Genomic DNA, 23309 nt, shown 5'->3' with positions numbered 1-23309 from the left:
CACTGACTTCTGGAGAAACAGAGAAGTCCAGAAACTTGAGTCCAGGAAACTATACATCCAGAGAGAAGAGAGACCTGTGTTTGTGTGTGTCTCTCTGTGTGTTTGACCAAAAATGAGGCCAAGTGGACTCTTGTGGATTTTGCACACTCTCAGGGATCTTTTTCCATATCTAGGGTCCTGGATTCTGGATTTTAAGCCCAGTTTCTCAAAGACCTTCTCCATGGGGGAGGATTGGTTAGGCAATGAGAAATCGTTAGAGAGCAGACCCCTTAACATGTCCCTGAATCAGAAGTCCAGGTCTTATTGAGTGACAGAAACAGGAGGAGAATATGAGAGGTTGCTTACAGCTCTACTTTCTGGTCATTCTACCCCCAGAGATGGACCATGGCGCCTGGAAACTACAGCAAGATCATTTCTGGCTTCCTCTGAAATACTGACATGGAGTTAGAGATAAGACCTGTAGTGTTAGAGGGAGACCAAAGCTTGAGGGACAGGGGAGTAGATGGGAGAAGAGGAGAGAGAGGTGGGTGTGTTGTCACGGAGAGTCTTCAGGATCTGGTCCAAGCTCATGTGTAGCTGGTTCAGAGAGGAGACTGTGTCTGTTACTAGGGTTCTAGCCAATTTATCCTTGCTTATCTTGGCCAGACCCCAAGGGGATGTGCAGTTGGGCTTTGATACCTCCTCTGTCCTGTCTTCCTGGGATGTTATATGCTGCCTCACTTACCATTCAAACATGAGTGTCTCTTATTCCTTAGTTTAATGGCAGGTCATTCTGCAGAACAGTGCCCCCCAAATGTGTTTAAAAATTAGTGTCTCACTGAAAAATGAAAAATCGGAGACAAGGCGTGTGGACCAGGAGATTTTGTCTCACTTACTCATCATCTGAGACACTGTGAGTAATGGTAGTTGCTCCCACTGCCATGAGCGGAGGCACAGTAGTAGTCAGCCTCATCCTCAGGCTGCAGCCCAGAGATGAGCAGGAGCCCTGCATTGGCCGAGGTGTCCTTGGATCCAGAGAAGCGGCTGGGGACCCTGGAGCCCTGGTGCTTATCTGAGTCTGAGTGGTAGTACAGGAGGTACCAGAGAGGGCTCCCTGGCTTCTGCTGGAACCAAGTTACAGAATAACTGCCAACACTGAAGCCACTGCTCAGGGTGCAGGTGAGTCTGGCGGATGATCCCAGGGATGCAGAGAGGGAGGGCGGCTGGGTCACCACAAGCTGGGACAGGGAACCTGCAAACACAGACACTCATGGGTGATGGGGAAGAAAAAGTAATTTTCCTCCAAAATAGTAGCAGTGCTCCTACACAGATTGGAGGGCTTTCCTGTGTCCCCAGAGTTTTTTATCTACCTGTGCAGTGAAAGACGAGCAAGAGGAATACTGGAATCCATGCCATGGTCACATTGCCTCTGGTCCCACTGTGAGCTGGGCTGCCCCAGGCCCTCTTTTCTCCTCCACCCTCTGCCACAGGAGGGGCTGCCCATGCAAAAAGGCTCCATCGTGTGACTGCTCAGGCCCGTCTGAGTTCTGGTGCTGGAGCTCAGCTCACACTACACACTGAGGAGAATGAAAGCATCCTTCACCCTGGGGAGGCCTGGGAGGAAGCACCTGCTGAGACCATACACAGGTCCCTGCTCAGGGGACTCTGCTGGACCAGAGAGGACATAGTTGCTGAGTCCCAGCAGGAAGCACAAGGGTCAGCCCTCAGGCTTGAGCTCCTTTGAATTAATGGTCCTCCCTAAGCCATTGACTAGGGACCACAGGTCAGTCCTACGTTGCCCCTGCTGGTTGCAGGACATGTAGCCCTAAAACCTGAGATCACAGCTGGTTTCTGTATCTCAACATGTCCCTGTCTATTTACATAATTCTGCATAATTTCTAAATACAATGATTCCAGTACAAGTGCCCAATTACTTTGGTATCTCATTCCAGGAAAGTGTCCCCATCTTTGGGAGATGCAAGAATGTTCATCAATGTCAGCTTAAATTACTTAAATCCCAGAGAAAATACAGTAAACATCATATCACTTCATTGGAATGTAACATAGATTACACATTCATTGTAAGTTTTTAAACTATTACACATTAAAATAAGAGTTTAACCTACTGTCACATAAATTGCATTGTGTTTCAATCCTTCATTTTGTTGCAAAATAAATGGTTGCACTAATCGGTATCATGACAGAAGCATCACGCATGTCATTTGCAGTTGCTGTGTTCACAGCATGTTAAACTGTGAAAAAAATACAGTTCGATGAGAGACTCCATTCTCAGACATTTATTTACTGCTTCCATCTTCTCCTTCTCCACGTGAAGGACCTTACCATGTGTCAAAACGGAAGTCTTGCTCCATCATTCTACAATAGATTAGCCACTATGGGATCTTTTCAAAGAAGTTTGCTTGAAGAGGTACATATTAGTATTTCTTAACCTTAAGATGGGTTTTACAAAATTCAGCCTTATATAAACAAATGACAGTTGTACTGAAACTGAGTAGTGAAACGTTAGCAGATGTTCATTTGCTCAAGGGAATTGTCTTCTGTACTCCGTTAGTTGTCTATGTTCCAGCTGCTCCCTCTGGATTTTTCATCCAGTAGCTGGAAGCTAATCATGTCCTATTCTTCATCCCTCACGTGAACCCATGGAATCCAGCCCATGATACTGTCACCTTTCCCAAGGAAATTCTAAGACTTTCTTTTTTTTTAAGATTTTATTTATTTATTTATAGAGACAGAGAGAGAGAGGCAGAGTTACAGGGAGAAGCAGGTATCATACAGAGAGCCTGATGTGGGACTCGATCCAGCGTCTTCAGGATCACACCCTGGGCTGCAGGCGGTGCTAAACCGCTGCACCACCAGGGCTGCCCTAAGAATTTCTCTTGTCCCAATATCTGGTTCTTAGCTCACATCTCCTCTCCAATCAACTCAGACCTCCAAAAATAACAAGGTACCCAAGCAGAAATCGTTACATTTGCCTCAGATCTACTCCTTTTCACGGAATTTGTGTTGAGGTGAATTCATATATTCATTCAACAAAACCAGTGTTGAATTTCTCTTTGGTGTCAGGCTGGCTGTTGAGCTTTGTAGGTAAGTAATACACATAAACAAGTGGGGGAAAATATCAAGTGTTAGACACACAGTGAAGACAGTTACAGAGAAATGAGTCCATGTGGCTGATGCTACCAGGCCAGTGATCAACCTGGGAATATGGAGCCAACTGATGACTGCTGAGACCCCATCACCTCAACTCTGAACTTCTCCATGCTCTCTCGGTCCACAGCCTGCCCTTGGCCTTCACACCTCCTTGCTCCATTCCAGGTGCCTGGGTGCAGGTACTCAGCTCTGCTCACCTGCTGTTAGTTTCCAACACTCTAGGGAGCTTCTGAGGTATGAGCTGAAACTGGCCCCTGTTCTCACAGGGCAGGGAGGAACCAAAGAGTCAGGCCACTCTATCTAGGTTAGTAGGTGGTTGTTTTCATAAACAAAGGGGACTTACATATGAGGCTTCTCTTGGGCAGCAGCACAACAAAAGGATGCTCATAAATGGCCAATAAATCATGAGCTTATGAAGAGGATTTCACTGGGTTGAGGCCTGTATACATCACATAAACACCACATCACTATCTCAAGGCTCTAACCTTGAAGCAGACTATAGGAGCAGGAAAGACCAGCAGAAGCCACCACCCACAGACAAGAGGGGGCTGGGGATCCCTTGAGTGTTCTGGTCAAATTCATGGGGCATGGTGTGGACACATCATTTGGATGGCATTCCTTGGCACATGGCCATGCAGAGATCCTCCTGTGTTCTGTCCATAGTTTTCCCATTTTAAATCCTTACTAGGGGGGATCCCTGGGTGGCGCAGCGGTTTGGCGCCTGCCTTTGGCCCAGGGCGCGATCCTGGAGACCCGGGATCGAATCCCACATCGGGCTCCTGGTGCATGGAGCCTGTTTCTCCCTCTGCCTGTGTCTCTGCCTCTCTCTCTCTCGCTGTGTGCCTATCATAAAAAAAAAAAAAAAAAAAAAAAAAAAAAAAAAAAAAAAAAAAAAAAAAAAATAAATCCTTACTAGGAATTTCTGATTATGGCTCCATTTGGAGGCAGGTGATAAACTGCTGGAGGGGAAGGGGCAGTGATATGGCCTGGGAGGTAGGTGCTGGTCTCTGGGGAGACAGGGACCACTCTCCTTACATGAACTGTGATGACGTGGAGGAGAGATACAAGGGCCCAGGCCATACAGAAGCACTTGGTCCTTCAGGTCCCAAACCAAGGCTGAGATCCCAGGTCTCATTCCCTCAACATAGTGTTGAACTGGGCTTGCACATTCATGCACGTCTAATCTACTCCCTCCAAGTTTGGTATTTGACAAAGATGAAGGCACAGACTGAGAAGTCAGTTCTCTCAGATTCACAGCATATGCTTCGCCCTCATGGCTGCACATAGACCCTACTTCTCACACACAGATATGGACTCCCCGGTTCCTGCACCAAAGCCTGTTTATGTAACTCACATGCAACTCCTTGAAATTCCTCTGGTTCCACTTCATATTTCTTAGGTGTCCCCACAGGACTCCTGCCCTTCTTGTCCCTCCATAGAATGCACCCCCTGATTCTACTACCCTGGAGCCTACCCCAAGCCCTATCCAAGTTCTCATTTTCCATGGCAGAGTCCTTCAGCTTTCACTCAGCAGACACCAACAATGTACTTCCCTTGGGCCAGTACCATCCTTGGCACTGGGGTGAGAAGGGAAACAGACATACCAGTTCTGCCCCATGAACCCTCAGTCCTTCCCAGGAATCACTCCCTACAACTAACTATTCATTTGGAATGTGCCCACCTCTGGAGGAGGAGACACTTCTGTGACCCCTGGGGGTCACAGAGCAGACCCCCAGGACTGTGTCTCTCAAGACAGGCACTGATGTGGATCCCACAGGTGTCAGGCATGACTTTAGACACTGTAAAGCAGGACTGTGGTTCCTACTCGATGTCCCTGTGCTCTCCAGCAAGGGCAACAAACACGACTTGTCACAGATGTTGTCAGATGACACACCTGACAGATCTGAGCAGGGTCCTGCCCCACAGAGGTCTGCGGGGTCATTGACATTGCCAGCACCCCTCAGGTTATTGACCCTCCTGAGCCCACACAGTTCCCTGGGGGTCAGAAACATGTCACCTCAGGTTGTGAGGACTCCTGCACTGAAGCCAGAGCCTGGTCCTGCTTTCTGGAAACATCCGTGGCCTCTTCAGAGCTGTGGGTCTCAGTTTCCAATGTGGGGAATCCCATGGCTTTGGTTTGGAATCATGGCAGTCAGGAAAGTTGGCTGTGGTAGGTGAGGGCAAGTTGTGAACAGATCCGGGATTCAGAGGGAAGGGAAAACACATGAACTGAACTAAAATATCATAGTCAGTGCGGGTGACAGCATTCTGACAAATGGTGTAAGAATGTCATTCTGTCTGCCATTATGCTTGAAAATAATAGTAATAATAATAATAGTAATCACCATCATCATCATCACAGTAGGACAGTATTGTAGTCTGGCAGCTGCCATAAGAAAATTACGCAGAATGAGTGGCTGAAACAAGAGAAATGTGTTTTCTCAGAGCTCTGGAGGCTGGAAACCCAAGGTCATGGTGGCAGCATGTTTAGTTTCTCCCAAGTCACCTCTCCTTGGGTTGCAGATGGTCAGCTCCCCACTTTTTCCTCCCATGGTCTTTTCTCCCTGTGCACACACCATACTGTCCTATTACTTCTCATATGATCAACACCTTATGGGAGCCAGATCCTATTCTTGAACTCATGGACCCTTAATTAAATTACCTCCTTGAAATCTATTTCTAAATATACTCACATTTGGGATGAGAGGTCTTGGCATTAAATGTGAGCAGGACACAAATATGTTCAATAACACCAGGAATTAGCATAAATTGTTAATGATAAGGTTATGTTAAAATATGATAAAATATATAAAGATGGGGAGGACATTTTTTGCAGTATAACTTGTTTATATAGTTCTGGAGTTTGGATAAGTAATTCTGTAGTTGTAACAAAATAGACATAACCTAAAATGGATCATTTGAATCATTGCTTAGTGTTCAGCTGCATGGCATTAGGCACATTCAAATGTTTACCGCTACCACCTGTCTGAACTTTTGCATCATCCCAAACAGAAACTGTGTACCATGAAAGGATACCCCTTCCTCCCCTCCCAACCACTCCTGTAATGGAATGAGGACTAAATGAGGAGCCCAGGGATCCAGGTGCCCAGGAAAATGCAGGGAGTAGCACAAAGTAGAGAACATCTCCCTTAATTTTTCCCATGCCATACTGTTAATGTAGGGTTGTGTACATGGATTTTCTAGGACCAGAAATAAGTTTAGTCCACATGCTATGTAAAATTTTAGAGGATTTTTCTAGCATATTTGTTATTACTTCTCATGATGTCTTCTGGCTTTGACCTTGTATGAGTGAAGATGTTTGATCCCTGTATATGTATGTATGTATGTGTATATATATATATATATATATATATATATATATATATATACTGCATTATAATATAATATATACACCTATATACACATATATCACATATATCACACATATATCAATTTATAACAAAGCTATACAAACATTTCTTTTTAAAAAATATTTTATTTATTTATTTATTATTTATTTATTTATTTATTTATTTATTTATTTATTATGAGAGAAACAGAGAGAGAGGCAGAGACACAGGCAGAGGGAGAAGCAGGCTCCTCACAGGGAGCCCGTTGTAAGACTTGATCCCGGGGGATCCTGACCTGAGTCAAAGGCAGATGCTTAACTGCTGAGCCACCCAGGCATCCCAAAGCTATACAAACATATATGAATGTATATACACAGATGCATTTCCTCTCTCCTTGTGTATATATCTATATCTATCTATCTAATCTATCTATCTTATTTATCTATCTATATATCTATCCATCTGTCATCTACCGAGAGAGAACACACACACATAGATGTATTCTACTTTCATTCATAGCCATCTAAGTTTTGTAATGTAGGGGCCAGACCATGGAAGCAGGGAAAGAAGGGAGTAGAAAAAATGAGATGCCCGACCACTTGTGCTGAATAACAGAAGGAGAAGTGTTAAAAGGTGCCCCTCACATCCTTTCATTTGCCAAAAGGACCCCTTGTCCAGTGACTGAAGAGGGTGAAAGGGAGAAGTATCCAGGTCATCAGGAGATATCTCCAGAACTCAGCTAATGGGGCCTCAATTTTAGCTTCATCTGTTAGGAAAATCCTTGTCATCTGTCACTTTTTCCTCCTCATTGAATCGACAGTTCTCCAAACACTGTGGGCAGTGATTGCCTTTTAAGATTGGTCCTCCCAGAACAAGGCCCCAAGTCTACAGGAACCCCGCTACCTGAGGTTGTGTGTGGCATTAAACTCAGAGCACAAGAGGTAACTATTTGGGATGTTCTATGAAGGCAGGAAAAAACAACTGCAGAAGGTCTGACAGGGATTGAGTGACAAAAATTATGTATTAGTCACAATTGAGCCACCTTGCACATAAACTGGAGTGCTATTTTATATAAATTTGATTCAATTCCAATAATGCTAACGAGAACATGCAGGTACAATTAAAAGGCAGTTTGTACATTTATGGTTTTGATAGGAATTACTTTTGATTGAGTAATTGGTAAAATAATCATGATAGTAATAGCAATAGTATCAATAATGGCTTTGGTAGGCCTCACATTGAACTGTGAAAAGTGTAATATATTTCTCTATTTTATGTATTGACTCAATGTTGTTAGGTTTATGGTTTCTGCTATATGTGTCAAATTTTCTTGTGTTAGAGGGTCATAAAATGTGTTCATATTTAAAGAAAATACCTACCTATATTTTCTTTCTCCATGTATCAGTAGTAGTAGAAGCTAAATGTGAATTATTTATCTTTTGCCAATATATGGAATTTCTAGACAGTTGGATCCATAAACATGTTTTAGAAACAGTCCAGCCATGTTCAGAGCCACAGATCATTGAAATGGTGGTGCCCCAGATAAGAGTAGGGTCACCCTGGATGTGATGTTAGCCACAGGCAGGCAATGGACAGAGTGAGAGGCTGGCAGTAGTTGGATGGAGGAGGGCTGAGTCTTCATTCCTTCAGGGTATGGAGCACTGGGTCAAGATCATTCCATATCTACTCTCTGTGGTCAGCCTCATCTTAGGACAGGATCCCCTCAGGAAGCATTCATTCCCTGACAGACCTGAAACCAGAGGTTCTTTCTGGGATGCTATAGGACAAGAATTCCCAGGGCCACATTTCTGGGGCTTCTTCCTGGGTGCTTTTCTTGCCAGGACACACTATTTGTTTCTGTGTTGCTGCTTGTTCTTCTCTAGAGGATATAGTTCTTGAAGTCTGGCCCCAACATGGTGGATGGACATGTCTTCAGAGTGTGGAAACAGGAAGCTACAAGATAGAAAAAATAGGCGGAGAGAAGATTTAGGGTCCCTGCTCACCTTGTTCAAAGCCTAAGTCATGTGAGGATTCGGAGTACAAAGCCCAGGACCCCCAGCAGGGTTAGATGAGATAAGTTCAGTAAAGAGACTCATCGAGTTTGGGAGCCACTATATCTGAACATAAACTGAGAAGAAAGCCAGGATGTCTCTATACTATGTGGTGGGGGGGGGGCTATAAGGACATGGGTGACCAATTCATTTATCATGTCCTCATGTGACCAGATGAGGAAACGCTCTGAAGATTTAGTAGTCAGAATGATAAGTCAAATTTGTTAGTACTGCAGATTAGAGATTATTCACTATGGGAGCCTAAGAAGGTGGGATCTCATATCCCCAGGCCTGGGGCTTTGAGAGCCCTGGATTCCAAGGGATTTGTGGGCCAGGGATGTCTGGCTTGAGTCTCAGGTGATAACAAGAGCTGTTGAGGCAGTGTGAGGCACAGACAGAAAGAGAACCTGGATCCCAGAGTGCATGGTTGTGCCAACAAGCCCAGGGTTGGAGGAAATATCCCAACACTGATGTGTCAAAGTCACACCATTCTGTCCATTGCTGTTGCTCCTTCCAGGCAGTAAAGGGTGGCTTTTTGTCTTGGGATCCCAGTCCCTGATGGAGGCTGGATCAGTTGGGTGACATGAAGAGATCTGTGAGCAAGGGGCAGGGTCCACATTACATGGACTGGGGCAGGACTGGGGTGGAACCCCTGCCAGAGCTCAAGAACCATTTATCTGGTTGGTGAGTAAGGTCCAGGAGGATGAGGGGAGTCCAGGTTGTGGTTGGTACAATCTGAAATTTTGAGCCTTAAAGCCCCAACTAGGACACACCTGCCTCATATCTCTTACCCAATTCCACATCCTGAGGAAAGGGTTGGGGCTGTGATGGTTAAATTCTGTGTAGCTTATGTAGGCATGGGAGCCAGGTGTTTGGTGGACCATGATTCTCAGAGTTTTTGTGAATATATGTTTCAAATGAGATTAAGTATATATATATATATATAAATGTTGGTGGTTTGTTTTTTCTCTACTGAATGTCATTTATTTCTGAATATTGTCTTTATAACCTGAAGCCCAGATTGAAGCACTTACATGAGAAGCATCTGTTATCAATTCCTAGAGCAAGAGGTGGAATCAACAATGTTGGTCCTCTGACATCTCCACTGAGTAATTTCTATCTCTGAGAGTCTACCTTTGAAAACATGAACATGGGGAGAATAGTTTATCAAGTCAAAAATTTAACAAAAGGAAAAGATACAACACTGTCAAATCATCTGTTTCCAGGAAAAGTAAGGGTCTTTAGAGATCTTACAATAGAAGTCAGCCCCTGAGTAACATCAAAGGTGATGTCCCCAGGCCAAGAGAGTGGAAAAAGAGATTTTGTCTCAATTCTCCATGGGTCCAGAACACTCCAAAAGCTTTAGCACTATCTTGGCATATCTAACAGCAATAGTCACCTTGTATGTGTCCTCCTGCTGGAGGTCAGTGATACCTCAACACTTGAATTAACCAAAGCATCTTCTGATCCAGAAAAAAACAGGTGATCAAGGATCCCTGGAGTGTATAAGTGTATATGACTCTAGTTTGAATTTCAGAAGAAACCAGGGAGTGTTATCTGGCTTCTTCTGGTGACAGTATCATCTATCTATCTATCTATCTATCTATCTATCTATCTATCTATCATCTATCTATCTATCTATCATCATCTTTTTTTAAAAAATAATTTATTTATTTATTTATTTATTTATTTATTTATTTATTTGAGAGAGAGACAGGCAGAGGGAGAAGCAGGCTCCATGCAGGGAACCCGACATGAGACTCAATCCCGGGTCTCCAGGATCAGGCCCTGGGCCCAAGGCTGCACTAAACCACTGAGCCACCCGGGCAGGCTGCCCTCTATCTATCTATCTATCTATCTATCTATCTATCTATCTATCTATCTATCTATTTATCTATCTATCTATCTATCTATCTATCTATCATCATCTATCTATCATCTATCTATCATCTATCTATCTATCTATCTATCTATCGATCTATCTATCATCTATCTATCTATCATCTATCTATCTATCTATCTATCTATCTATCTATCTATCTATCATCTCTCCTAACAATGATGCCACTTCTCTTTTTTTAATTTTTTTGTTGGATTTCAATTTGTCGATGTATAGTATAACATCCAGTGCTCATCTCTTCAATTGCCCCTTCAGTGTCCCTCACCCAGTCACCCCAACAACCTGTCCACCTCCCCTTCCACTACTCCTTGTTTTCTCAGAGTTAGGAGTCTCTCCTGCTCTGTCATCCTCTCTGATATTTCCCACTGATTTTCTCTCCTTTTCCTATAATCCCTTTCACTATTTCTTATATTCCCAAATGAATGACACCATATAATATTTGTCATTCTCTGATTGACTTATTTCACTCAGCCTGATACCCTCCACTTCCATCCACGTCAAAGCAAATGGCAGGTATTTGTTGTTTCTAATGGCTGAGGAATATTCCTTTTTATAAATAGACCACATCTTCTTTGTCCATTCATCTTTCGATGGACACCAAGGCTCCTTCCACAGTTTGGCTATTGTGGACGTTGCTGCTATATACATCAGGGTGCAGGGGTCCTGCCATTTCACTGCATCTGTATCTTTCGGGTAAATCCCCAGCAGTACAATTGCTGGGTCATAGGGCAATCTATTTTAACTCTTTGAGGAAACTCCACACAGTTTTCCAGAGTGGCTGCACCAGTTCACATTCCCACCAACAGTGCAAGAGGGTTCCCTTTTCTCCACATCCTCTCCAACATTTGTGGTTTCCTCTCTTGTTAATTTTCCCCATTCTTACTGGTGTGAGGTGGTATCGCATTTTGGTTTTGATTTGTATTTCCCTGATGGCAGGTATGTGGAGCATTTTCTCATGTGCATGTTGGCCATGTCTATGTCTTGCACTATGAAACTTCTGTAAAATTCTTTTGCACATTTCATGACTGGATTGTTTGTTTCTTTCCTCTTGAGTTTAATAAGTTCTTTATAGATCTTGGATACTAGCCCTTTATCTGATATGTCATTTGAAAATATCTTCTCCCATTCTGTAGGTTGTCTTTTAGTTTTGTTGACTGTACCCTTTGCTATGCAAAAGCTTCTTATCTTGATGAAGTCCCAATAGTTCATTTTTGCTTGTGTTTCCCTTGCCTTCATGGATGTATCTTGCAAGAAGTTACTGTGGCCAAGTTCAAAAATGGTGTTGCCTGTGTTCTCCTCTAGGATTTTGATGGATTCCTGTCTCATATTTAGACCTTTCATCCATTTTGAGTTTATCTTTGTGCATGATGTAAAAGAATGGTCTAGTTTCATTCTTCTGCATGTGGCTGTCCAACTTTCCAAAACCTTTTATTGAAGAGACTGTCCTTTTTCCAGTGGATAGTCTTTCCTCCTTTGTCAAATATTAGTTGACCTAGAGTTAAAGGCCCATTTCTGGGCTCTCTATTCTGTTCCATTGATCTATGTGTCTGTTTTTGTGCCAGTACCACACTGTCTTATTGATCACAGTTTTGTAGTACCACCTGAAATCTGGCATTGAGATGCCCCCAATTCTTATTTTCCTTTTTAATATTCCTGTGGCTATTCGGGGTCTTTTCTGCTTCCACACAAGTCTTAAGGTGATTTATTCCGACTCTCTGAAGAAAGTCCATGGTATTTTGATAGTGATTGCATTAAACGTGTAATTTGCCCTGGGTAATATTGACATTTTCACAATATTAATTCTTCCAATCCATGAGCAAGGAGTATCTTTCCATCTCTTTGTGTCTTCCTCAATTTCTTTCAGAAGCGTTCTATAGTTTTTAGGGTATAGATCCTTTACCTCTTTTTTTTTTTTTTGATCCTTTACCTCTTTGGTTGGGTTTATTCCTAGGTATGTTATGCTTTTGGGTGCAATTTTAAATGGGATTGACTCTTTAACTTCTTTCTTCAGTCTCATTCTTAGTGAATAGAAATGTCATTAATTTCTGGGGATTGATTTTCTACCCTGCCACACTGCCAAATTACTATATGAGTTCTAGCAATCTTGGGGTGGAGTCTTTTGTGTTTTCTATGGTCAGTATCATGTCATCTGCAAAGAGGGAGAGTTTGACTTCTTTGCCAATTTAAGTGCCTTTTATTTCTTTTTGTTGTCTGATTGCTGAGTCTAGGACTTCTAGTACTATGTTGAATAGCAGTGGTGAGAGTGTACATCCCTGTCTTGTTCCTGATCTTAGGGGAAAGGCTCCCAGTGTTTTCCCATTTAGAATGTTATTTTCTGTAGGCTTTTCATAGACGGCTTTTAAGATGCTGAGGAATATTTCCTCTATCTCTACACTCTGAAGAGTTTGGATCAGGAATGGATGCTGTATTTTGCCACATGCTTTCTCTGCATCTATTTAGAGGATCTTGTTTTTTCCCTTGTTGATATGATCTATCACATTGATTGTTTTTATTTTATTTATTTATTTATTTTTTTATTGGTGTTCAATTTACTAACATACAGAATAACCCCCAGTGCCCGTCACCCATTCACTCCCACCCCCCGCCCTCCTCCCCTTCCAACACCCCTAGTTCGTTTCCCAGAGTTAGCAGTCTTTACGTTCTGTCTCCCTTTCTGATATTTCCCACACATTTCTTCCCCCTTCCCTTATATTCCCTTTCACTATTATTTATATTCCCCAAAGGAATGAGAACATATAATGTTTGTCCTTCTCCGACTGGCTTACTTCACTCAGCATAATACCCTCCAGTTCCATCCACGTTGAAGCAAATGGTGGGTATTTGTCATTTCTAATAGCTGAGTAATATTCCATTGTATACATAAACCACATCTTCTTTATCCATTCATCTTTCGTTGGACACCGAGGCTCCTTCCACAGTTTGGCTATCGTGGCCATTGCTGCTATAAACATCGGGGTGCAGGTGTCCCGGCGTTTCACTGCATCTGTATCTTTGGGGGACTTAATCAAGATAAGAAGCTTTTGCACAGCAAAGGATACAGTCAACAAAACTCAAAGACAACCTACAGAATGGGAGAAGATATTTGCAAATGACATATCAGATAAAGGGCTAGTTTCCAAGATCTATAAAGAACTTATTAAACTCAACACCAAAGAAACAAACAATCCAATCATGAAATGGGCAAAAGACATGAACATTGATTGTTTTTAGAGTGTTGAACCAGCCTTGCATCCCGGGGAGAAATCCCACTTGATCATGGTGAATAATCTTCTTAATGTACGGTTGGATCTTATTGGCTAGTATCTTGTTGAGAAATTTTTCATCCATGTCCCTCAGGTATATTGGTGTATAATTCTCCTTTTTAGTGGGGTATTTGTCTGGTTTTGGAATTAGGGTGATGCTGGCCTCATAGAACGAGTTTGGAAGTATTTCATCTCTTCCTATCTTTCCATACAGCTTTAGTAGAACAGGTATGGTTTCTTCTTTAAACGTTTGATAAAATTCCCCTGGGAAGCCATCTGGCCCTGGAGTTTTGTGTCTTGGGAAGTTTTTGATGACTGCTTCAATTTTCTCCCTGGTTATTGGCCTGTTCAGGTTTTCTATTTCTTCCTGCTCCAGTTTTGGTAGTTTGTTGTTTTCCAGGAATGCGTCCATTTCTTCTAGATTGCCTAATTTATTGGCATATAGTTGCTCATAATATGTTTTTAAAATCGTTTGTATTTCCTTGGTGTTGGTAGTGATCTCTCCTTTCTCACTCATGATTTTATTAATTTGAGTCTTCTCTCTCTTCTTTTTAATAAGGCTGGCTAATGGTTTATGGATCTTATTAATTCTTTCAAAGAGCCAAATCCTGGTTTTGTTGACCTGTTCTACAGTTCGTCTGGTCTCGATTTCATTAAGTTCTGCTCGGATCTTTATTAGACCTCTTATTCTACTGGGTGTAGGGTTTATTTGCTGCTCTTTCTCCAGTTCCTTTAGGTGCAATGTTAGCTTATGTATTTGAGTTTTTTCCAGTTTTATTTTAGGGATGCTTGTATTGCAATGCATTTTCCTATTAGGACTGCTTTTACTCTATCCCAAAGATTTTGAATCGTTGTATCCTTTTTAAAAATCTTTTTGAATGGTTGTATCTTAATTCTCATTAGTTTCCATGAATCTTTTGAATTCTTCTCTAATTTCTTGGTTGATCTTTCATCTTTTATCAGGATGGTCTTTAACCAAATTCTTCCAAATTTCTTCTTGTGATTGAGTTCAAGTTTCAAAGTATTATGGTCTCAAAATATGCAGGGGACAATCCCAATCTTTTGTATCAATTGAGTCCTGATTTGTGACCCAGTATGTAGTTGCTTCTGGAAAAAAGTTCCATATTCACATGAGAAAAACAGCTGGAAAGTGAGAGTTTTCATGGAAAGATGGTAAGAAAGACACTTTTATTGAAGAGATTGGAAGCTATTTATGGTAGATTTACTGAGTTGTAAGCAACTTAGAATCAACTGCACATTTTTAAATGTTTTAACTTGATACATTTTGAGAGATGTAGAGACACATGAAATCATCCTCATCATCAAATTGATGAGATAGGGTTAAGAACAGCCCACCCCAAGATGGTCTCCTTTGCCTTGGAAATTATTTTGAGATAAAAGTGTTCACTACTCCAGCAACCCAGCAAAAGCTTTTCTATTCCCCTCTACTACCTGTTTGTATCAAGAACAGAGCTATTAGCAGAGATCTCTCTTTACCTAATAAAAATATCTGCATAACAGGGCATCATCTGTTTTCCATACATCTCTTCTCACATACCTGCTGATGGACTTCCTTCCATTGTATCCCCAGACCCCTTTCCTTGTCCTTTGCTCAGGATATCAGATAAGCTTCCTGTTGTATGACTGTCTTTTGAATTTCAAATGTGTGTGGATTCCTCATCAATATGAAACTAAATTTGTTAATGTCCTGTTCATCTGTTCCTTGTCAGTTTGATTCTTCTTCCAGCCTGAAGAACCATGAAGAGCCAAGGAAATTCTTCCTCCCTGACAGGTGGCATACTGGGCAGGACACTCGAACTTGCTGGACGTGGCTTGACTCAGAGGCAAGAGCTGAGATCCTGGGACATCTGACATAATCAGATGAAGTTAAGTCAGCAGAAGTTAAGATTTCTTAAGTTTATAGCCCCCCAGAATTTCTGTCTGTTGATTCTGATGAAGGCAAGTGTGACAAGAGGCCTTTTTTTCTCTCTTTCTAAATTTAGATTAGCAGGAGAATATATTGTGGAACCAGTTTGTTCCTTGGGCTTAGTAACTCTTGGTAAAAATGAAGTAATTCTTGGTTATTGATCCATTTCCTCCCAGCAATAGCCTTTGTTTTTCTCTGTGTCTCTAGTGTCATGTGTCCTATAAGGGAATTACTATGGGGCAGATGGCTGATAAATGTACTAAAAGTCTTCTGTTGGATTCGCTCCACAGATCGATGAGTTCATAGTTCTCATAAAACTGAGATCAGTTTGGATAAACTATAATGTGTTTTCCTGGCTGTTGGTAAGGGAAATCTTGGACGCCAAAGTGCAAAGTTGCTGGCATAGGACAAGTGCTTAAAAGTTCTTAGAACACTCACTTCAAAAAGACTCACCTTAATTTGGAGGAATTGCCAGTTGGCCTGCATCATCCCCACCTTACTCTTGTGACCTCCTGCACACACATCAATGGCTCCACTATTACTAGTTCATGGTTTTCATTCTTCATTGGACATTCCACATGCCCACAAATTCATCAATTTTCCTTTTTTGAAATGTTCACCAAAATCATCTTATTTTGGATCAGTCAGATATTTCCCACGGGGTTTCTGTGTAATACTTCTTAAGTATAATCAACACAATAGAATCATTTTAGTGTATAAATGTCCCTGCCATGTAAGAGTCCTAATAATGCCTAGTATTGTCATTTTAGAAGGATTCCTGAAAAACCATTAATGCCATGTAGAGATGAAAAAGCTGATAATGTCCTATTAGGAATTGGTAGATATTTTCTAAGTGACAGCTACATGTCAGTGCCGCATAGACTCAGTCATGGGACATACATGCCTGGAGTTGTCACCCAAATGCTGGCTGTTGTTCCTGGCAGTGAGGACCTCATGAGAGCAGAGGCAGAACAAGCAGAGGGGTTCACCCTGCTTCCCCAGTGATGTGGAGCAGAGTGTGAGCAGTGCCTCTGTCAGAGCATATCTTACAGGATTGATCAGTTTTATTACTGGAATGATGGCCACAATTTATAAAATATATTGAATTCCTCAATGTATCTTTGGATCTTGAAAATCAGCTGGGATCCATATTTGAGATTGAGTAGAATCTCAGAAGATATTGGGAAGAGCTCCCTGGTTTTGGTGCTAAGGCAAGATCATTTTGCTACCACCTTTGGGAAATCTGTGTACCTCACACTCAAGTTTGCTATAAACCTGAAGCATCTCTTAAACATTAAGTATATTCAAAAAAGGGAAAAATAAGTGCTCTGTGGAACCATTTTATAAAGAAAAACACAATCAAAAAAAAAAAAGAAAAACACAATCAAGATGGAGAATGTACTATTCTGTCATATACAAGAAAAGAAAAAATGAGAAATAAGAAATATTACCACATCATAAATAATGTGAAAATAAAGAAGGAAGATTATAGAAAACCAGTAATTCCAATGGACATAATGAAAGCATGTTCTCAAATGTGAGAATAGAATAACCACTTATTATCTTTGGAATGAAAATGGATAATGTGCAAATGTTTGAAATAAGAAATGGCATGTGGAAGAAAATGAAATATGAAAAAAAGTCACTGTTAACCTCCAGTGATAAAAGGTAAAAAGCATACTTTCCTAGGAAGAAAAAAAGTGTTTTTATTAGAAAGAGCTGACTAAACAGACTAATGACTTAGAAGAAAATGGAAAATCTTATATTGGAACTATCCCACAAAAAAGCATACATTTTTCAGGAAACACTCTCAAGCTTTCAGATGTCAAGCTTTCAGATGTCAAATGATTCTATGTTTTGGCTTTTTTTAAAAAAAGAATTCATTTATTTATTCATAAGACAGAGAGAGAGAGAGAGGCAGAGACACAGGCAAAGGGAGAATCAGGTTCCATGCAGGGAGCCTGATGTGGGACGTGATCCCAGGACTCCAGAATCAATCCCTGGGTCAAAGGCAGGCACTAAACCGCTGAGCCACCCAGGGATCTCTGTTTTGGCTTTTAATTCAAATATATATTACAAAATGCTGAAAGAACTGGAAATTTTAAATTCTTATAGAAAGCAAATATAATGGTGGTACCTATACCAGAAAAATAAAATACAGACAATATGCAAAAAAAGATTGCAGATAAACAAATAAGTAAATAAACACATAATTTTTAAAAGAAAATAAAAATTGCAGACCAATACTATGAAATATTGAGGTAAATATTCTAAATAAGTTACCAACAAGAGATTACAGTACCTGATTAATATATTAATACTCTGTGTCCATATGTGATCTATTCAAGGAATACAAGTTGAGTTTTACAATGATAAACCTTTACTATAAGACATCATGTTAATAGTTTGATAGCTAAAATTATACTATCTCAATAGATTTGAGAGATTCTTTGACCACAACTTGTTTTTTATTTTTATTTGTATTATTTTTAAAGATTTTATTTATTTATTCACGAGAGGCAGAGAGAGCGAGAGAGAGGCAGAGACACAGGCAGAGGGAGAAGCAGGCTCCATGCAGGGAGCCTGACGTGGTACTCAATCCCGGGTCTCCAGGATCACATCCCGGGCTGCAAGCGGCGCTAAACCGCTGCGCCACCAGGGCTGCCCACCACTTGTTTTTTAAATTCTCATAAAAAACACGTAAACTAGAAGAAGATAGAGACATGTATACCATGGTAACACACTCTCTGCCACATATATAACTCAGCTCCACAGCCAGTGCTTCAGCTAATGGGGTGAACCAGGAGAACGTTCCTACAAGATCATGAACAGGCCAAAGTGACCTTTAACTCCATTAATACTCAACAACATTCTTCACCTGCAATTCGAGAAGAAAAAAAAAGGTTAGATCTCAGCATTGATTGGAACAAACTGGTAGTCAAGCCACCTGAATGTTCAAATATGCCTGTGGAACAGAACTGACAGAACAATCTCTCCAGTGAGCACAAAAACAGAAAATTCCTATTAGGACTAATGAGAATATGGCACAGCTGTGGAAAATTCTAGAGGCCAGTAAATGAGCAAGGATGGAGACCCCGGATGCCTCAGATGTCAGGTGGGAGACAGCACACTGGACCTGCCAGTCCCAGTCCATGGACATCAGTGCAAAGATACTATGTGTCCCAACCCGATGCAGGATGTCCTTTCTGTCCTCTGCAGCCCTTTGTCAAGGAAGAGGCAACTGTGAGTAACTGGGAGATGGAAAGGAAGGAGGAGCCCTCACTCCCAGGTGGTGCCCCTGGATGGAACTGTGCCCATGGTGGCAGCAGCAGGAGAAGCAGAAACAAGCTACAGGTTGAGCCTGAGCAGATTCTGGGGCCTCGCTCCCACCAGATGAGAAAGGGGATCTGGTCTCAGATCCCTGGAGCTCTGTGTGAGCCCTTAGATACTGTCACAGGAGGAGCTGTGAAGGGCAGCCTCACCCTCTGGTCTCAGCCCAGTGATGGTCAGAGAGCTGGAGTTGCCAGACATGGAGCCAGAGAATTAATTGGGGTCCACAAACAGACTAACCATTATTATAGAGGAGAATTTCAGGACCCATTTGTGAGAGCATTGGAACCAGGGCACAGTGTACACTAAGGGTTACCATGTTTCAGAAAGCCTGCATGCCTGTTTCTGGCTTGACCCACATGAAGTCACTCCCTGGGGCAGCTTGTCCCTGGAACCAAGGCATGTCTGCCCAATTTGGTGAAATTGTATCGTGTGTTCATGCCAAGAACAGGCTTTGGGAGCTGAATTTAAGAGAATGGGGTCAGGTTTTGTATACAAACTTCCCTGGAGTGTATCTCAGACTCCAGCTTATACCAAATAAACAAAAGAACCAGCTGCAGGCCAAGGAGTAGGGGCTGCAGAGGAAACTCCATTGTTGTGGAGACAACAGGTTTGTGTCTCACTTCCCCATTGGACTGGAGCACTGTGTGAGTATTGAGGCTGTCATCGTAGGACTGGCAATAATAATCAGCCTCGTCCTCAGCCTGGAGCCCAGTGATGGTCAGAGTGGCTGAGCTGCCTGACTTGGAGCCAGAGAATCGTTCCGGGACCCCAGATTCTCTGTTATCATCACCATAGATGAGGAGACTGGGTGCCTTTCCTGGGAGCTGTTGGTACCAGTGCACATAATTATCACCACCGATGTTGTTTGTGCTTCCAGTACAGGAGATGGTGACCCTTTGGCCCAGGGATCCAGACACTGAGGCTGGCTGAGTCAGCACAGACTGGGCCCAGGACCCTGCAATGGGGAGAGAAACAGAGAGGGTGATGCTGGGGTCTGGAGAAAAGAGGAGGAAGCATGTCCCCACATGTACTCCTAAGACCCCTTCCCCTGTCCCTACGTCCAGTCACCTGTGCAGTGAGTGGCAAGGGTGAGGAGGAGAGGGAACCAAGCCATGGTAGAGGTCATCAATGATCCTGCCTCTGTGGTCCGACAGCTGAATGGAGCCTTCCCTCCTGTCTCCCTTCCCCTCTTCATCCTCTGAGAGAGGGAGGGCCCATCCATGCAAATGAGACCCCAGCTCTCTTACCCCTCCCTGGTCCTGGGTCAGGTCCCTCTGCCTCAGGATGTCAGAGGGTGGGCAGTGGAGGGGTTATGTGGGGCCAGGGCTTGGGGAAGTCCCAGCTTTGAGCCCTGAGCCCAGGCCACAGGCAGTTCCAGGTACCAGGTGCCAGGGATCACTGCAGCTTGAGTTCAGGAAGCAAATTTATATTTGTCGTAGAATCATCCTGTCCACCTATCTTTCTGTGAAAATCAGGTCTAGATGATTTCCTCCATGATGCAGTGGAGGACGAAATATGAGGCCTGTGTGATTCAGAGCTGAAGGCTCATGTGGCTCCTGGGGACCCAGGTGCAGGGTAGTCAACTATCGTGAGGACCCTGCTTACTCTAGTGTGCAGGAGTCAGCTATAGATTTTCCTGATATTCCTGACCAAGACCCTGACTCTTGGGAGCACCCCACCTGCACCCCCTGCTAGCCTCAGACTCCATGCTAGCCTCAGACTCCATGCCCCCCAGCCTGTGTCACTCCCCAGCCTTCCGAGAAGGGCATCTGACTTTTGCAGTTGGACTTTTCTTATGTCACCACCTAGGGTAGTCAGCTCTGTAGAGTTTAGGGTTGAGCCACTCATTTTTCCAGGTCACCAATGCCCTCAGACAACTGAGACCTTTATTTTATGAGATATTTCAGGATTTCCTGATTATCTAACTTTACTTCTACCTTGTCCCTGGTTTCATTAATGGGACATAAGACACTTCTGTTAGGTTGGTCTTCTGTTAGGTTGACCAGCTCCTGTGATACGTATCTTGGCTTCTTATCTCTGTCCTTGACAAGAGAATACCATACTGTCAGGACAACATGTCTTGTCCTTGATCACTTTTCTGGACTTTCATTTACCCCTGAATAATTATTTCTGCATTATTTCTGCATTATGGCATTTAATTTTTTTATTGGAGTTCAATTTGTCAACTTATATCACCTAATGCTCATCCTGCCAAGTTCCTCCCTCAGTGCCCATCACCCAATCACCCCAACCCCCACCCACCTCCCTTTCCACTACCCATTGTTAGTTTCCCAGAGTTAGGTGTCTCTCATGTTTTGTCATCCTCTCTGATATTTTCTCTCATTTTCTCTCTTCTCCCATTCATTCCCTTTCACTATTTTTTTATATTCCCCAAATGAATGAGACCATTTAATGTTTGTCCACCTACAATTGACTTATTTCACTCAGCATAATACCCTCCAGGTCCAACCACATCAAAGCAAATGGTGGGTATTTGTCATTTCTAATGGGTGAGGAATATTCCATTGTATACATAGACCACATCTTCTTTATCCATTCAACTTTCTATGAATACCGAGGCTCCTTCCACAGTTTGGCTATTGTGGACATTGTTGCTAGAAACGTAAGGGTGCAGGTGTCCTGCCGTTTCACTGCATCTGTATCTTTGGGGTAAATCCTCAGCATTGCAATTGCTGGGTCGTAGGGCAGGTCTACTTTGAACTCTTTGAAGAACCTCCACGCAGTTTTCTGGAGTGACTGTACCAGTTCATATTCCCACCAACAGTGCAAGAGGGTTCCCCTTTCTCCACATCCTCTCCAACATTTGTGGTTTCCTGTCTTGTTAATTTTCCCTATTCTCATTGGTGTGAGGTGGTATCTCATTGTGGTTTTGAATTGTATTTCCCTGATGGCAAGTCATGAGGACCATTTTCTCATGTGCGTGTTGGCCATGTCTATGTCTTCCTCTGAAATTTCTGTTCATGCCTTTTGCCCATTTCATGATTGGAATGTTTGTTTCTTTCCTGTTGAGTTTAATAAGTTCTTTATAGATCTTGGATCTTGGATACTAGCCCTTTATCTGATAGGTTATTTGAAAATATCTTTTCCCATTCTGTAGGTTGTCTTGTAGTTTTGTTGACTGTTTCTTTTGCTAAGCAGAAGCTTTTGATCTTGATGAAGTCCCAATAATTCATTTTTGCTTTTGTTTCTCTCGCCTTCATGATGTATCCTGCAAGAAGTTGCTGTGGCCAAGTTCAAAAATGGTGTTGCCTGTTTCTCGTCTAGGAGTTTGATGGAATCTTGTCTCACATTTAGATCTTTCATCCATTTTGAGTTTATCTTTGTGTATGGTGTAAGAGAATGGTCCAGTTTCATTCTTCTGCATGTGAATGTCCAATTTTCCCAGCACCATTTATTGAAGAGACTGTCCTTTTTCCAGTGGATAGTCTTTCCTGCTTTGTCGAATATTAGTTGACCATAAAGTTGAGGGTCCACTTCTGGATTCTCTATTCTCTTCCATTGATCTGTGGGTCTGTTTTTGTGCCAGTACCACACTGTCTTGATGATCACAGCTTTGTAGTACAACCTGAAATCTGGCATTGTGATGCCCCCAGATATGGTTTTCTTTTTTAATATTCCCCTGGCTATTCAGGGTTTTTTCTGATTCCACACAAATCTTAAGATGATTTGTTCCAACTCTCTGAAGAATGTCCATGGTATTTTGATAGGGACTGCATTAAATGTGTAAATTTCCCTGAGTAACATTGACATTTTTCACAATATTAATTCTCCCAATTTTTTATTGGTTCTCTGTTATATTTAAGATATTTTAGTCTAGTTATATAAATCATCCCAGTACCAGCCCTCATATTAAGTAACATTTATATAAATTGTCTATATAATTAATATTTCATCCACTGACTGACAGTTCACTCCTACAGAGGATTGCCACTTCCTTCCTGAATGAAAAACTCTAAATGACGTGCTGTAATAATTTTTAAATACACACAAACACACATTATTATATAGTTATATCTTACTTTTTGTGTTCCATTGCACCGTGTCCAGGTTTTACATAGAAAATATAATTAGTGATCATTCTTTCCCAGTACATGTGGTGTCTCTCATTTTGACTCATCTTTATTCCATAGGATAATATCCTATATTTGGCAACTTTTAAAAAATATGTATTTATTTTTTTTTGAGAGAGAGAGCATGAGTGGCTGGGACAGATGAAAGGGAGAGAGTATCGTAAGAAGACTCTATAGTGAGTGCAGAGCCCAACATGGCACTTGATCTCAAGATCCTGAGATCATGACCTGAGTCAAAAACCAA

General features: G+C 42.1%; 2 gene segments (V, D, J or C); both read right to left on the bottom strand.

The window, feature by feature from the left end:
• Nucleotides 1-878: 878 nt before the first annotated feature.
• Nucleotides 879-1395, bottom strand: LOC112676344 (probable non-functional immunoglobulin lambda variable 5-48). The segment is given in 2 exon segments: nucleotides 879-1231; nucleotides 1350-1395. Coding segments are annotated over 2 exon segments (399 nt in total).
• Nucleotides 1396-18495: 17100 nt separating this feature from the next.
• Nucleotides 18496-20196, bottom strand: LOC125753772 (immunoglobulin lambda variable 1-40-like). The segment is given in 3 exon segments: nucleotides 18496-18519; nucleotides 19595-19929; nucleotides 20043-20196. Coding segments are annotated over 3 exon segments (513 nt in total).
• Between the last annotated feature and the right edge of the window lie 3113 nt (nucleotides 20197-23309).

Source organism: Canis lupus, chromosome 26 (genome assembly GCF_003254725.2).
Source record: "Canis lupus dingo isolate Sandy chromosome 26, ASM325472v2, whole genome shotgun sequence".
Lineage (NCBI taxonomy): Eukaryota > Metazoa > Chordata > Mammalia > Carnivora > Canidae > Canis > Canis lupus.
Note: the sequence above shows the minus strand (reverse complement) of the source record. Positions and strands in the feature narration are given on the sequence as shown.